The sequence below is a fragment of the Sturnus vulgaris genome, chromosome 5 (assembly GCF_052056855.1).
Source record: "Sturnus vulgaris isolate bStuVul1 chromosome 5, bStuVul1.hap1, whole genome shotgun sequence".
NCBI lineage: Eukaryota > Metazoa > Chordata > Aves > Passeriformes > Sturnidae > Sturnus > Sturnus vulgaris.
Genome location: NC_142247.1, coordinates 22,097,673 through 22,112,393, shown reverse-complemented (window position 1 = coordinate 22,112,393; position 14,721 = coordinate 22,097,673). Strand labels below are relative to the sequence as shown.

Below are 14,721 nucleotides of genomic sequence, written 5' to 3'. Positions count from 1 at the left end.
AGAAAGGGTAAATTACTGTTAGTGAAGATTTTTGTTTGTTGTACTATGGAAGGTGACACTGCTAAATTTTACCCTAGCTACAATCAACTACCTTAATAGAACAATATTTCCAAAGCTAAAGGGAAGAAAGTACTCAGCAGTGTGTCTCTTGCTGCTCACTTAACAAACTATTTGTGTGACCTTCTAAAGAAAACTGAATTAATAAAAGCTCCTAAGTGCCTTTGTAGCTCTTTGTAGTTCAGTATACAAGGAGATTGAGTTCTGCTTCTGGGTACCTGGAAAAGATCAGATATTTTTCATTCTTTTACTCATGCTTTGCATGAACTGCTTGTGTACCTGTCTCTCTTATGCAGTGGTATTCTTGGACAAGAAAATTCAGTTTATACAACTGTTCCACGCAAAGTTTCTGAGGAGGCAGCAAATTCTGCATCATTCTCCATTCACAGGCAGCAAGATGTGAGAGCTTTTAAGTCTGCTGCGTACCAACACAAACCTCCTAATCCCTCCAATTATTTTAGAGAAGAAAAATAACTAGTTTTTACTCCTGAAATTTGATTGCTATATACATTTTTGTAGAAGTCCTGGGAGTAAAAATCTCCCCATTTTCCTTATGAGGTACCTTATGGCCCCAGAACTAGAATCAGCAGCATCTTTAAATTATGATTGCTGAGGAAATTGCTACAAAGAGGATGAGAAAATAAATAGATTTGAAGACTCTCTAACAGATTTTCTAACTCATTAATTACTGTAGTGAAAGAAGAAAAATAGAGAAATTACAATATTTCCCCCACTGATTTATTTATTTATCATTTTGAGAGAATATATGCCTTTGGAAAGGGAGATCTACTTATGCTTTAGCATATAGTTCTTTCACTTTAATTCAGTGGAAGAAGGATTGCTAAAAAAGGGCCCTCTTTTCTTCCCTCAAGCTCCCAGCCATTTTCCCCCAACAGTATTAGCATTTAAGCAATTGTGTGATCTGTTGGATTGGGGAATTTTTCTACAAGAAAAGCTAAATGAAGTAAGTAGTTCTTTGATTCATTTTCCTAATGTTTCAGTTTATTTCACGAATACAGCAGATTTTGAGACTTAACTGCCGCTCTTTAGGGTAACATGGAAAATGAAAGAGTTCATTTGTTGACTTGGGGGATTAAATAAATCATTAGATGTTTGGGAGGTAAGTATGCAAGAAATTCTAGGGTTCAAGTCATATCAAAATAAAGCATCTTTTTTCTATAAATATGAATTGCAATGGGAAAGTAAGCAATGAAGTGAGATTTGGAATATCTCAGAATGTTAAGATGAACTATTTGCTCATTTTTACTTTTTTCCTTTGCTCCTCTGTAGGCTGGTAGAAGTGGAAAGACAGTCCCAGAACTGGAAAAAACAATTGGCTTGATGAAAAAGGTTGTAGAGAGAGTGCAAAGAGAAAACGAAGAATTGAAAAAAGCTCCAGCTATGGTTTCTAATGAAAAATTACTTGGTCTGGAGCAGGAAAATGAGAGGCTAAAGGTACAGATTTTTCTCCAGTAACTATATTTAGGTAACAGTTTATATGCAAGTTAGTAACAAAGTGGAGTAGCAAGCGTATTGATACCGATTGGCACAAAACTATTATGAAAATGCCAGATATGAAATATATAGAACAGAAAGGCAAAAGTTCATTTATCATAACATACTGCATGGTTTAAGGTATCTTGTACCTTAAGGATATATTTAACTATGTGATGAAATGTTCACTGTGCTAAGTAGCTGTAACTATGCTGTGCTTTAAAAATGGAAATCTGAAATCTTCTACTAAGTAATGTAAATGTGTTTTAACAAACTGTTTGATCTTTAGTCTGAAATGGAAAAAATGAAACTTGATCTGGAGGGCCAGCTGAGCGTGCGTTATGAATCTAAAACCAAAGGAATAGAAAAACTCATTAATGAAAATGAGAGACTGCGTAAAGAACTGAAAAAGGTACGATCATTTTAATGCATCCCTTTATTTCCACTAGGCACTGGTTATGGTAAGTATGGTTTTTATTTTTCTTAATGTCTGATATAACACTGATATTGCCATGACAGATTTATTTCACTGTGTGTGGAGAGGAGTTATCCAAGTACTAGCTCAAGATCAAATCTGGAAGTTGTAGTGCTAGTAGTCTGGGATGCAGTTCTCGTCTACATCAGCACTGACCCTATCTCACCATCGTTTGAGAAAATTCCCTGCTTCATGTGAGCTTAAATATTCCATAAAGCTTTGCTTTCATTGAACAATAGGAAGCTGACAGTGGAGAGAAGCTACGAATAGAGAAGAACAACTTGGAAATATTAAATGAGAAGTTAAATGTACAGCTTGAGGAAACCATTAAGAGGCTAAATTTGGCTGAGAGTCAACTTGATGGAGCTGACAGCAGAAGCTGGAAGTCCATTGTAACAAGGTAGGAATTGTGAATGTAATAAAAGGACAGAGAAATGAAACAGTGCTTATGCTATTAAGAGAAATAAACCTGTGTCCTGTATAAGGATGGCAGAGAGCAAATTTTTGATAAGAAATACTTAGTCTTGGACTCCTGGATGATTTCAGGGTGAAACAAGTTGATGTGTTGTAAAATACTCTTTAATAAACTGAAATGGAAGAGATCTACAAAATCAGAACTTCTGACATAACCTCTGACCTCTGAACCTAAACTTATTAGGGCAGAAAATGAGCTGGACAGGAGAGAGACTTGTCTAATTTCATCTTAGGTCAGATCATTGTTGATGTCCAAGATTTTACTCTCTTCCCAGTCTTGCACTCCCCAAAGACCCCTTGGGGAGTCTAGTGCTACTCTGACATATTGCTGAGTCATTTCTTCATTGAGACTTCAAAAAACCATTTGGGTTTTTTTTTAACCTTCCCTCGAGCTATCCAGTGAGGTAAAATGTCTCTATGCAAGGCCAAATGACAACCATAATTTGTCTAAGGAAGGAGGGCAAAACCGAGTGCAGGACAGACGTAACTGATGGCCACAGCAGAGAGAGGATATTGAGCATGCAGTGAAAATGGTAGGCCCTTTACAGCTGGCATATTGGCTCAGCAGTATTCATACATTTATTCTTTTTGTTCTTCACCTCTTCTGAAAAACATTTCTACTTGGTTCTATTTAGTTGAGAGAGATACAAAATACATGGTCATGTTTAATTGTACTTGCCTGTTTCAACTAATGAGAATAAAGCCTTCTATTTACATTTACTTTAATATGAATTTAAAGAAAGTTAATAACATAACGACCTTACTAACCTAGAGGAGTTGTTTGGGGAACTTTAACATGCAGCCCACCTCACCAGCACATCTACCAATGCACATACATGATAACAGAAAGTGTTTCATAGGACAGACAAAGGGGTGTCATCCCAGTGACCCTTCAGAAGACTCTTTGGCAGGTAGCAAGGTGTTGGACACTATTGCTATCTGAATTTCCAGATGGATTCAGATGGGAAACTGTGCTACGTGACCTCCAGACAAACCTTTTTGTAGCCTTGTATAGCTCCAACAAAATGGAATCTTCCTCAGACTTCTCTTCCTCCAGGTTAAACAATTTACTGCAGAATAGTTTCAGCCTTGGAGTCTTCATCTTCTGCATCTGTGTTAGCCCTTTTCTCAGTACATTATTTTCCATAAATTACTAAATCATTAGAAAAATACTTTCAAATGTATAACACTGAAGTAAGATCCAACTGGTGTACATACTGCATTAGTAACATGGATCTTTTTAGCAGCAGGTGTTTGGGGTTTGTGTGCAATAGCATGAAAAGATTCCTGTCCTCTTTTAATAACAAGTGTAGAAACAGAGAACTACACAAGTGTAATATCTAGAAAAGCCTTTATTCTGAGATTAAAGATGTATTTCTTACTATGCTTCTTTTAGCAAACTGTATTTATAAGGCCAGTGGTTTTTTAAGGCCAATGCCCCAAACATATTTTAGGGTGTATTTTACAGCATTTATTCTCCTAAAGATATTTTAATCTCTGTTTCTGCATAATTATTAACTTTTGCTCTTATTTTTTCTAAATAAAAATACTGCCAGAATGCAGGAAACTAAGTTGAAGGAAATGGAAATAGATATTGCTAAAAAAACGCAAAGCATTGCTAATCTTAAACGGCTGCTTCAAGAAGCAACAGAACGTGAACACAAAGCTGATAAAAATTTACAAGACCTAAAAGAACAAGTGAGTAAAATTTAGCTACATAACTATGAAAATAGAACGCTTAATTTGTCTTTGTAATGTCTGTAGTGGAAGAACACTTTTTTTTTCCCTAATCCTTTCTTTTACAGCTTTTTTTCAAGTATAGTTGCTGTATTTACGTATTTTAGCCAATTAATGAGGTTTATCACGTATTATCATATATACTATTGACTTGCAGTCTGAGGAAAACTATTCTTTTTCTACTGTGTTCTTCTGTAGGGTTTTTTTATTACTGTTTCAATGATCACATGAAGGCCTGTAGATAGATGCTTCAAAAGGTCTTAAAATCTTTCCAGCTTGTTCTGCAGTGAGGTTGCTGCAGAGACTTCCTTATTCCCTCTAGTTTGGTTTTTTGGTGGGGGGCAGCAGAGTATTGAGTTCACTATCCTGAATAGAATCCTCATTTCTGTTTTGAGTCTGGCCTCTTACATGCATTCTCCAATAGTCTTGTAAGTACTACTGTACATGTGGAAGAGTTGATGAATTTTAAACTCAGACACCTTGTACTGGCCCTTCTCAGTGTAAGGTATCAAATACAAAACTTCAAATTTGAGAAGTCATATATATATTATGTAAGAAGGTAGATGTGTTCAATCAATAGAACTTGGAATGGATTCCTGTAAAACAATTACTTTGTTAGTTTTTCCTTGTTTTTTCTTTTCTAACATCAGTATTATTAACATGAAGTATATACCAGCAGCAAATTTAACAGAGAGATGGAAGTCTTTAATTTTGTGATATTACTCTGGGAGCAACATACTTTCCAGTTTCTTTAATGTCTCAAGAACTGATGAAGGGATGTGATGAAAGTTAATTGTGTTTCAAAAAAAAAAAAGCCTGGTTGTATAAAAAACATAACCCAAATTCTTACAATGTTAGGTAGTAACAGAACAAAAACCTATCACTGCCAGTAGCCTCATGCAAGTTCATGAACTGTCACTGCATTCCTGAACTGTATATAATCACATATTTAAACCACTATTGTGCTCCTTCATCTTCACCAGGCATCTCTTCCAGGGGCTCCCTCCCTCTCTAGTCAGGGACGACTTCTAACTGAACTGCAGGTCACCCCTAGTCAGTGTACCTTCATTGAGGTCATTGCAAAAACACAGGGTTTTCATACAATCTTTTAAAATTAACTGGGACACCCAGGTATGCAAATAAGCACATCAGCATTATTTTTAAAGCACTTAAATGATTGATGCATATCAATTCCTTAAGCATATGTATATAGTATGTTGGTGTAGCTATGCATCCAACTTTTTTTGTAAATCTAACCTCTAAATACTTTTTTCCTCGCCATTCATGAAAACACGTAGCAGTGATCTTTACTAACTTTGGAAAGGCTGTAAAGACTAAGCGTTGTGTGTGGAAACTGTACATGAACATTTTTTTTTCTGATAGCTTGATGTTTGGTTACAACCTTAGTATTATTTTCGTTCTTTTTTTAATCTTGTATCCAAGAGAACTCTGTCTGAACTGCATTGCCATAGATACTGTTTTCAAGAATAAAACTTTTTTAATTTTTCTTTTAAGATTGAGCATCTTAAACATCTTCCTGAAGGTGCAGAGACAGAGCAAAACATAATCAAGGAGCTTCAGCTTTTAAGGTAACGTACTTCCCAACTAACTAAATACCTCAGCCCATATACATGAAATAAGATTAGAAATGGCCACTGCAATTTTTAGTTAAATATTTTGTTTTACAATACTTTAATAAGTAAAAAAAAAATAAAAAATCTAAAATTTGTTTATATTCCAGATTAACTAATAATCGATTAGAGAAAGAAAAAGCAGAACTAGTGCACCAGATGGAGAATTATAAGCACAAAAGACACACCTCTAAAAATGAAGGTCCTGCAGCTGGTAATAATTCTCAATACCTAAAAATAAAGGTCTTCTTGTATTTAGGATCTAAAACTACTTTTACTTAATATATGTGTGCAAAGTGATAATAAATCTACAGAATTATTTGAAGTAGATCAATGCCAAAGTTGTGTAAACTCAAGCAGATTAAGGTATTGGATTTTTGAGTACATATACAAGGTTTTTGAAGGAAATTTTCAGTAAAAATCTCCATAACCAATTATTTTGAGCAAGAGGCTGTAAATTTTGTATGATTTTCCCCTCACAATGAAGTGTATAGTTCCTGCCCCCACTTGCTTTATTCATTGTCAGTCATTCACTGAAACCCTCTTTCCTATACCTTTTGCTATGGGTTCCAAGATGCTAGAGAATGAGTGTTAATTTCCAGTTACCAGCTCTGTGAAAGATTTAAGACCTACAAGGCATCAGTCCCACGAGGAAAGCAGAGCACTATGGGGCAGTGCCCTGCTATAGGACTGGAGGAAAAAACCCAAAACTAACCCTATTGAAATTATGAATACATGCAACAAGATCCTCATGGTTTTTCTGAACTTCTTGCATTTAATTCAGACAAAGTGTATATGTTTTATTTCTCAAAGGTGTGCTAACAGAGTGGCCACTGGGCTACTGAGTTCAATCACAGGAACTAAACACCACTGCCTAACTGGTACAAGAACTAAGGAAAAGCCCAGGTGACTTCAATGTTTGGTGATCCCAATTGGTTTTATTTAACTGTTTCAGCTTTCAGGAGATGCAGAATTATTGAAACAAGATGATCTGTGTCATAGGTTTTCACTATTTAAAATTTCATAAAAAATCATTATTTTTGCAGGACATAATGAAACTGTAGAGGATAAAACTGACAAACTAATGACAGAAATAGATGATCTCAAGTCACAGCTACAAGTTTCACAGCTCGAAAAAGAGCAATTAAAGGTGAGCTGCAAGGATCATCCTTGGTTAGATAATAAGCAAAATTATGTTTAGCTAGAAAGAGTAATTTAATAGCTAAAGGAATATTTAATGACAAAGTCAATTTTTAAATATTGTTTACAAAGCCTCTTTTTAGTGAAGGTGCTGTTTAGGGGTAGTTTTTTGCTTCTTGAGAAGATCCTTATTCTTTTATCGTATAATCCCTCAAAAAAAAGGCAAAAAAAAGTGTTGTGTGGTATTAACAAAATTCTGGATAAAGGGGGTACTTCTTCATTCTTTTCAATAGGAAGAGACAAAAGAGATGAGAAGAGAACTAGAAACCTATAATCCTTCCTTTTTTGAAGAACTTGAAGATCTAAAATATAACTACAAGGAAGAAGTAAAAAAAAATATTATCTTAGAAGAGAGATTGAAGCAGCTTTATGACGAGTTTAGCATTCAGGATAGTCCAGGTAACATTTCTGTTGATTAGGGTAGTGTTCAGTATCCTCATCATTGATGCAATAAATAAAATTGTCTGTGTTTGTCTTGGAATTACACAAACCTCTTAAAGTTATGTTAGTTTGCACACACTTAAGAGTGCAGAATTGGATTATTCAACAGTTAATAGTCAGTATTTATATACAACAGGCACAAGAGAAGCGAGTTTTACTTTCTTCCAGCTTCTGTGCAATCATATATTTTAATTCAGAACAGTTAATTTGGCTAATAAGGTGTCAGGTAAATTGAAACCTTGGGCTTCTCTTAAAAGTTCATAAACCTTTAAACTGTCAGCATACTAAGTATGCTAAGTCCCAGATAAGTAAGAATGTGTAATTTGCTATTTGTTGTCTTGTGCAACAATAATGTTTAACTCTGAACTTGGGATCAGTGTGCTGGATGCCTGTTCTTACATCCCTGGTTATTTTTACCTCAGTGATGAAAAATCCAAGGACAAAGAACTGAAAATGAAGCTATAGTACTTCACCCAAACCACTAGTATTTTTGTACATAATTGATTTTTCGTTTTGTTTATTTTATATTGCTGTATGTATACTTTTATAGCAGAGAGGAAATAAAGCCAACTCAAATGATCATTCAGTCTCACCTTTATTATTTATATACCTTACTTAATATGCCCTTGATAAAGTTTCCTAATTGAGACAGTTGTAAATGGGAATTACTAAACTAAGTCATGTCTCTCCACTTACTAGGCTCTCCAAAATAAAACTAGCATATTTTCTATTATTTACTCTTTTTGTCCCAAAATAGTGCAAGTGCCTGTAGGATATAGTTTAACTGGGTTTTTAAATAATAGCATAATGCTGCAGATGTACAGTTAAATGATACCAGGAACTTTTCTCCCATAAGAAACTGTTACAACTATTAAAAAAAAGTCAGATTTTAGGACTAATTCTGGTCCCACCTGAAGTATGTCCTTTTACTGTTAAGAAACTTGATGCTAAGTCTCAAACCTACATACAATAGTGTCATAATAATTACATTTGTAGAAGCACAACCTATGCAACTTTTCCAGTTGATTGCATTCCTTAATAAAGCTTTTAGGACCAGCCAGTGGAAGAAAACATTCTTACACTTAATGCTAACAGTTTCCCATTCCATGAATGGGTACAAAAGTTAAGGATTTTTCATAAAATAAACATGCTAGAAGCTAGATCCCTGCTCTGGCTGTTAGATCTCTGTTATTTAAAATCAGTCAAACTTAAAATGATATAGTAGTACCTAGGCTGTTGCCTAAGGTAGCTAAGAGTATTCATGAAGAATTCTGCTGTAGACACAAGTAAGAGGAATGCAGGACATACAACAATTAAATTAAAATAAAAAAATAATTTCAAGCATCAAACTTGATATCTTTGAGTCTGTCAAATCTTTGTCCATCCAACATTGAAAAACGGTGAAACAAACTCTTTGGTTCAAAGTCATAGTCATATTTAGTTCTATTAAAAGAAATTACGACAGGCTGACAATTCAGATACGTCTCTGCAAGTGGCCAAGGTAAACCAAGATGATGGCGATGGAGCTAAAAGAAAAGGAAAGACGATCAGTTCAGACATTTTGATAAAGTAGAGCAACAACTCCCACCTTGGGAAGTGTGTGGATGTTTGTGGATTCTGGGATCCTGTGCATCAGGGCACTTAAAACCATTAATAAGTTATTTCTGTAACATGAACAACAAAGTGCAAAGGCAGGCCAGAACCAAGGTGTCCTCCACAGTTTCAGAACTAATACAAACCTGGTAATTAATCAAAAATCACATTCTTATTAATAATACTCGTTCTATTAGTCAACATTACAATAACTTAATTTTTAAATACAAGAATTAAGCTTTAAAACTAATGATTTCTATACAGAGAGGCAGGAAAATATGTTCTCAGTTACTTTATTAGCATGTTGGCAATTAAAAAGTTCATTATGTTATGCTGTCATATTAATTCAGTGGCTTTACTAATTCTACTATCACTTGTTGGAGAACATTTAGAATAGGAAAAAAAGACAAAAAATAAAAAAAGTACTTCTCATTCAGTGTTATTATTGCAGTGCTTTCCACATGTCCATCCACATACTTACCTTGATTAAACAGCCATCATGGCAGTGCCACACAATTCCTTCAACTTTACCCTCCATGCAGCTTTCAAACCATGACAGTATGTCATTTTGCTTCAAAGCAGGTGGATTTTTTATTTCAAATGCTCCATGTGGGACCAGAAGATGTATGGGGTGCTTCTTGCTTCCTAATCCTATGTTTAAAGAAACAAATACCTTCCTCCTAGTTACTGTGTTTCCTCACTTTTGTTATTGCAGAGATCTTAAAAGCACTCTGTAAACTTCTATTAGATACAACATTGTCCTGTCTTCAACAGAACAGTTAATTACATTTTTAAGTACCAAATGCAGCTGTCTCTCCTCACATTTTAATTTATATTTACAAAATCCTCCTCCTCCTTTGTATAAAATAAAACATGGCACAGAGATTTATACAGTTGTCTTTTTTTTCTTTGTGGTCACCTCCTCAGTCACCATAAAGCTACCAGCTAAACCCTTCACAAACACCTTAGTTCTGGAAAATCTGGCATATCTTCTCGTGAATACTTAAAACTGGGCTGTTAACAACTGCATTGCCTTTTCATGTTAACATAAATCTTCGTTTAACAACACACCTATTAGAACATCTTGTTGCAATTCTTGTACGTACGGAGGAAATGCTTAGGACCAGGTAGGACTATTTTCCCTATCCATCCTTGCAAGTTATCCTAATAGCAAAACACAGAAGTTAGATCTCACTTGTGCTTATACCTAATTCGTTTGTCATTATAAGGCCTTTAAAGGAAGAAGGCATATCCAAAATTTACCCTAAATTAAATTTCCTTTAAAAATTCCTATTTCGTAATTTAAAAATTGCAACTTGTGACTAGCTTTAGTGGCTCCAAAAATGGTTAAATACTTTTCTACTTCAATTCATCAAAAGAGCATGTAAAAAAAGTGAAGGCTCCAAGAAATAAACTTAAAAAATTTTACTATTTAGCATTTTAATACTAGGAAAATAATTGTAAGAATCTTTACTAATATTTTAATAGTAAAATTTCCAACAGCTTTTACTGTCAAAATATTTTTGAAAGACCAAAACAATACATTTTTATACTAACTGGGGTTTAATAGACATAACTAGTCCCAGCTTTCTAAGGTGAGTATTTCTGAGTGAGAGTTCCTTCAGCCAGCCCTTTTTCTCCTTTCCAAGAAAATTGCTACTGGAAAACTTTTTAAAATCTTACACAAAGAAAATGCACTGATTTCAATCAAAAATACCACTAAAGAAAAACATATTTAAGAACAGACCATATAAACTTACCATATGGATTTGCATTGATATTAGTCCCAATAAGCTCCAGTGTTTGTTCTAACATTTCTGATAATGGCACAGGACTGATTTCCAGAAGCCCTGGGTCAGCGTGGTGTTTCAATACCAGTGCTATTCCAGCCTCATAATTTACAACAGATGAGTGCCAGCAATACTGCTTACTATTCTTCTCCACGGGCACCCAACCTATGAGAAAACACTACATTTTACCAAAGTAAATACCTGAAGTTATTAAATGCATATTAGAACCTGTTACGTGCATTTTAAACCCCCTATAGTTAACTACAGAGAAAAAACAAAAACTGCTCTAAATCAGAAGAATGCAAATATGACAATTATACTTTCAGCTGAAGGTTTGTATAGCAAACTGCAATTATTTCCATGTGTAAGAAGAACAAAGCCCTTCTGGATAGTGAATGAATAACATCCCAATTTTATTTTTTCTGAATATGTTAATTACTATTATTAACTCTGGAACTAATTCTAATTCACTTCAGAAATTCACACACACTATTCACCAGTTTTACCTGTGCTGCATCATAGGTACCTGGCATATGTCCATTTTCATCAGGCAAAGGATTGCCATTAGAGAACTCTATGTCTTTTGCTGGAATCCAGGTATCTGGAACAGGCTTGAAATCCTCTTCAACATTCCAAACAAATTCTAGGCATATAAATGCAACATTTTGTTTTTGGCAAACTGTTAACCAACTTTGCTTCAGTTGTCTTTCAATGCAGTTATCAAAATACCATTGATCTAAACCTTGTTTTACAGACAGTAGTCCCAGTACTCTGTACAAACACCAATATCTGTCACACTTAAGTGGTCTACAATTAGGATAGTTTAAATATACATTTGGCCTTTAAGAAGTTTAAAGGTTCAAAAATTAAGATTAAAAAATTAGCTACCTATTCCAGTCTAAAGTTCTTCAATGTAAAGAGTGATGTTAAAAAAAAATGCAGCAGGACAACTGATTATTTTCCTAGTTGTTTTTCTAACTTGGTAACTTTCATTGTCAAAAAGAAGGAAAAAAATCTTCACTAACCTTTGCAATCTTCCAATGAATACAAGAATCGTTTAAACCTTTTTTCGCCTTGTTTGGTGGGTTTTCGATCCAATCTGGCCCATAGGTAGGGTTGTCCTAGGAGTTTCCAAAGATAAAACCAACACTTTGCTGAGGTGACCATACCCTGCAGAGTACTGAAATCAACTATGTAACAGGCAAGATAGGAATTCCCATTTGCCACTAGAGAAATTTTATAAGCAAAGCCACCCACTATTTAAATTCAAAGTACACTATGTGAATTTCCAAATCTATGTACAGTCTTGCCAAGCATAATACAGTTTCCTTACAACTGCAGGTGAAGGCTTGAGCCCCAGTAAGTCAATGAATCACAGTCTTCTCATTTCCTCCCAACCTCTGTACTTCCATAAATCTCCCCCAAGGAAATTGGACACTCTATTATACATGACCCAGTTTGCAAGGAAGACTTATTAATAGCAAGTTGAAAACTGGAATAGTTCCTGGATGTTCATATTCACTTAAATCACACTTCATGTATTTTAGGGAATAAATGCTAGAACAACTTTAGAAACACCTTCTAAATCTATGGTAACTATTACTTTGTGGTGAAGATGCTTAATGACTTGAATTCAAAACAGGTGTATATAAATCGTACAAAAATACTGAAAACTAAGTAAAACGAGTTCTAGTCAGCATGAGAAATCTACAAATGGATCATCCTTGTTACCTTTATATGTTGTTACATAACAGCAGGTTCCATCCACCTTTTCAGTAGGAACTGCATTGTGTACATCTGCCTCTAGTGCCTTTCCAGTTATAGTGTCAGTTGCCAAAACTTTAAATGGCTGAAAAGAAGACAAGTGGCTATGTTAACTGCCTTGCTCTCATACAGATTCTTGCTCCTTAAAGTTGGCCTCTATAAATCCAGCTCCTTAAGTATTATGTATTATAGAGCCGATTTCTAAAAGTTTCTTCAAAACTTGATAGTTTGCAAAGTACTCTAAGACCGAAGAACCAGGGCAATCTGTTTGTAGTCTCTCTCTCTTTCCCATTCTTGATTATTTAGAGACGATTTTGCTTTCCACTTTAAACAGGGCATATAAACTAGAAGGGTTCCAATCCAACACTGCCGCATTATGAGATCTGCCTTCCTGCATTAGGGTGGCAGCAGAAATTCCTCACGACTAGCTTTCCCCAGCTTTCAGTCTGGAGATGAAATTCAATAGCGCTGTGTTAGTACAATACACAGAGCAGGTGTGCTTTTGCGAAGTGGCAATCCTGGTATTAAACACTTAGTATCAGCGATGTATAAACCCTTTTGTGTTTCAAAAGAGCAAAGAAATACGTGATCTGTGGATCTTAAACAGCCAACAGTACAAATTCTAGGACTTCTGTACAGCTTCTCTAACAGTTTCACTGCAAACATACAATCAATGGTGTTTGGATTCAAATCTTTTTCTCTATAATCATGATACCTCCCTCTTCTCTCCCCAGTCAACTTTGTCTTTTAATCTAGATTCTTTCTGCTAGCAAAACACAAAGCAAGTCCTTGTCCTGCAGAAGTCTTGAAACAGAATGTGGAATTCATGAAATGAGAACCTGTGTTACATGACAAGACTGTTTCATTTCATAGTTATGTGCACCGGTAACAAACAGCATATATGAAGATGACATTAAAAATTTCTGGTGAAATTTTTCTCAGGTACTGAGAAAACATTCTCATTGGTTTTATCACCACTACGACTCCCTTTCTTCCCTACCAGTCATAACCACGTTTTATCCATGCCTAACTTCAAAAAAAAACAAAACAAAAACCAAATAAAAGCAACAACAAAAAAGATAAAAACCAATTAAACAAAAAGAGCATGTGTCAGTTCCAGATCTAATACCCTGTTATGTTTTTCTGTGTGAAGAATCAGCAGTGTAGAGCAGTGTACATAACCATTATTGAGATGGTTTAACTCTGAGTAGAACAATTATGTTACTGTCGTTTTGGCAACCATTTCAGCTCTTTCATCCAGAAGCCAATCACCAATGGGAGCAGGTCACCCAGAGCTGTATTCAAGTTCACTATACAGCTGCTACTAAAATCAGGGAACACAAGCTGGAGGTCTGCAGCTAGACAGGCCAATGCTGCCCCAACCTGTCCACATCTCACAGCCTCATTTTTCTTCTCTCATAAGCCTGATATTCCAAAAAGAAAACAACAACAAAGGAAAAAAAACAAACAAAAAAACCAAAAAACAACCAAGTAAAAAAAAAATCCCAAACAGATACAGCTTATTTTTCGTCCTACGAGGCCCACAGGTGGGAATGGCAGGATGGTTTCACACAGGCTCCTCGTGCTGTCGTACTGGAGTGGCCTTCACTTAGAAAAAGCAAACACAGCATCAGGGCGAACACCTGTATGCACTTGCCTGGAAAAGCGTGGGGCTGAGGTGACACGACAGCCCTTCTTCCCTACATTTCAGCGGGAAAACCCCATGCAAACCTCTCCCGTGAGGTCCCCTTAAATCTACAGCCGACCTTCTCGCCACCCGGCTGTGGCCGGGGACTCTGACACGGTTCCGCGCTGTTGCAAGCCGCGGCCCAGCGATTTCTCCCGGACTCGATACGGGCCTAGCCCCACCTGCCTACCTGCCTGCCTCCCTACCTCCCTGCCTCCCGTCCTCCCGTCCCGGTGCTGCCCCAGCCACCTGTCGCTCCCGCTTGGCCGAGGGCTCGTCCTTCACCTCGGTGACGAACAGACACGGCACTTTGCGCTGCACGGCGCCCCGCCGCCTCATGGCCCCGGCCACCCGTGCCCGCCGCCGCCGCTGCGCCTG

General features: G+C 36.1%; 2 protein-coding genes across 8 annotated transcripts in view; one reads left to right on the top strand and one right to left on the bottom strand.

Moving 5' to 3' along the window:
• CEP290 (centrosomal protein 290) overlaps positions 1-8,091 on the top strand; it is a 47,304-nt gene extending 39,213 nt beyond the window's left edge. For 3 of the 6 annotated variants that reach the window (XM_088165035.1, XM_088165033.1, XM_088165037.1), the window contains 8 exons: positions 1,348-1,512; positions 1,841-1,963; positions 2,266-2,426; positions 4,057-4,198; positions 5,753-5,826; positions 5,979-6,082; positions 6,915-7,018; positions 7,302-8,091. In XM_088165035.1, the coding sequence (XP_088021161.1) occupies positions 1,348-1,512; positions 1,841-1,963; positions 2,266-2,426; positions 4,057-4,198; positions 5,753-5,826; positions 5,979-6,082; positions 6,915-7,018; positions 7,302-7,487 (1,059 nt within the window). In that variant the 3' untranslated portion in view covers positions 7,488-8,091. The remainder of the gene's footprint in view (positions 1-1,347; positions 1,513-1,840; positions 1,964-2,265; positions 2,427-4,056; positions 4,199-5,752; positions 5,827-5,978; positions 6,083-6,914; positions 7,019-7,301) is intronic. The other 3 variants (XM_088165036.1, XM_088165034.1, XR_015803796.1) reach the window with 2 other exon arrangements.
• On the bottom strand, positions 8,086-14,720 carry RLIG1 (RNA 5'-phosphate and 3'-OH ligase 1). Of its 2 annotated transcripts, none has more exons than XM_014888823.2 (7): positions 14,593-14,720; positions 12,624-12,741; positions 11,918-12,013; positions 11,419-11,535; positions 10,863-11,057; positions 9,584-9,753; positions 8,086-9,035 (listed from the first exon to the last, which is right to left on the bottom strand). In XM_014888823.2, the coding sequence occupies exons 1-7, from the start codon at positions 14,680-14,682 to the stop codon at positions 8,847-8,849; spliced, it is 975 nt and encodes a 324-aa protein (XP_014744309.2). In that variant the 5' UTR covers positions 14,683-14,720; the 3' UTR covers positions 8,086-8,846. The 2 variants fall into 2 exon arrangements, with proteins under 2 accessions (XP_014744309.2, XP_088021166.1); XM_088165040.1 differs by having other exon boundaries at positions 14,629-14,697.
• Between the last annotated feature and the right edge of the window lies 1 nt (position 14,721).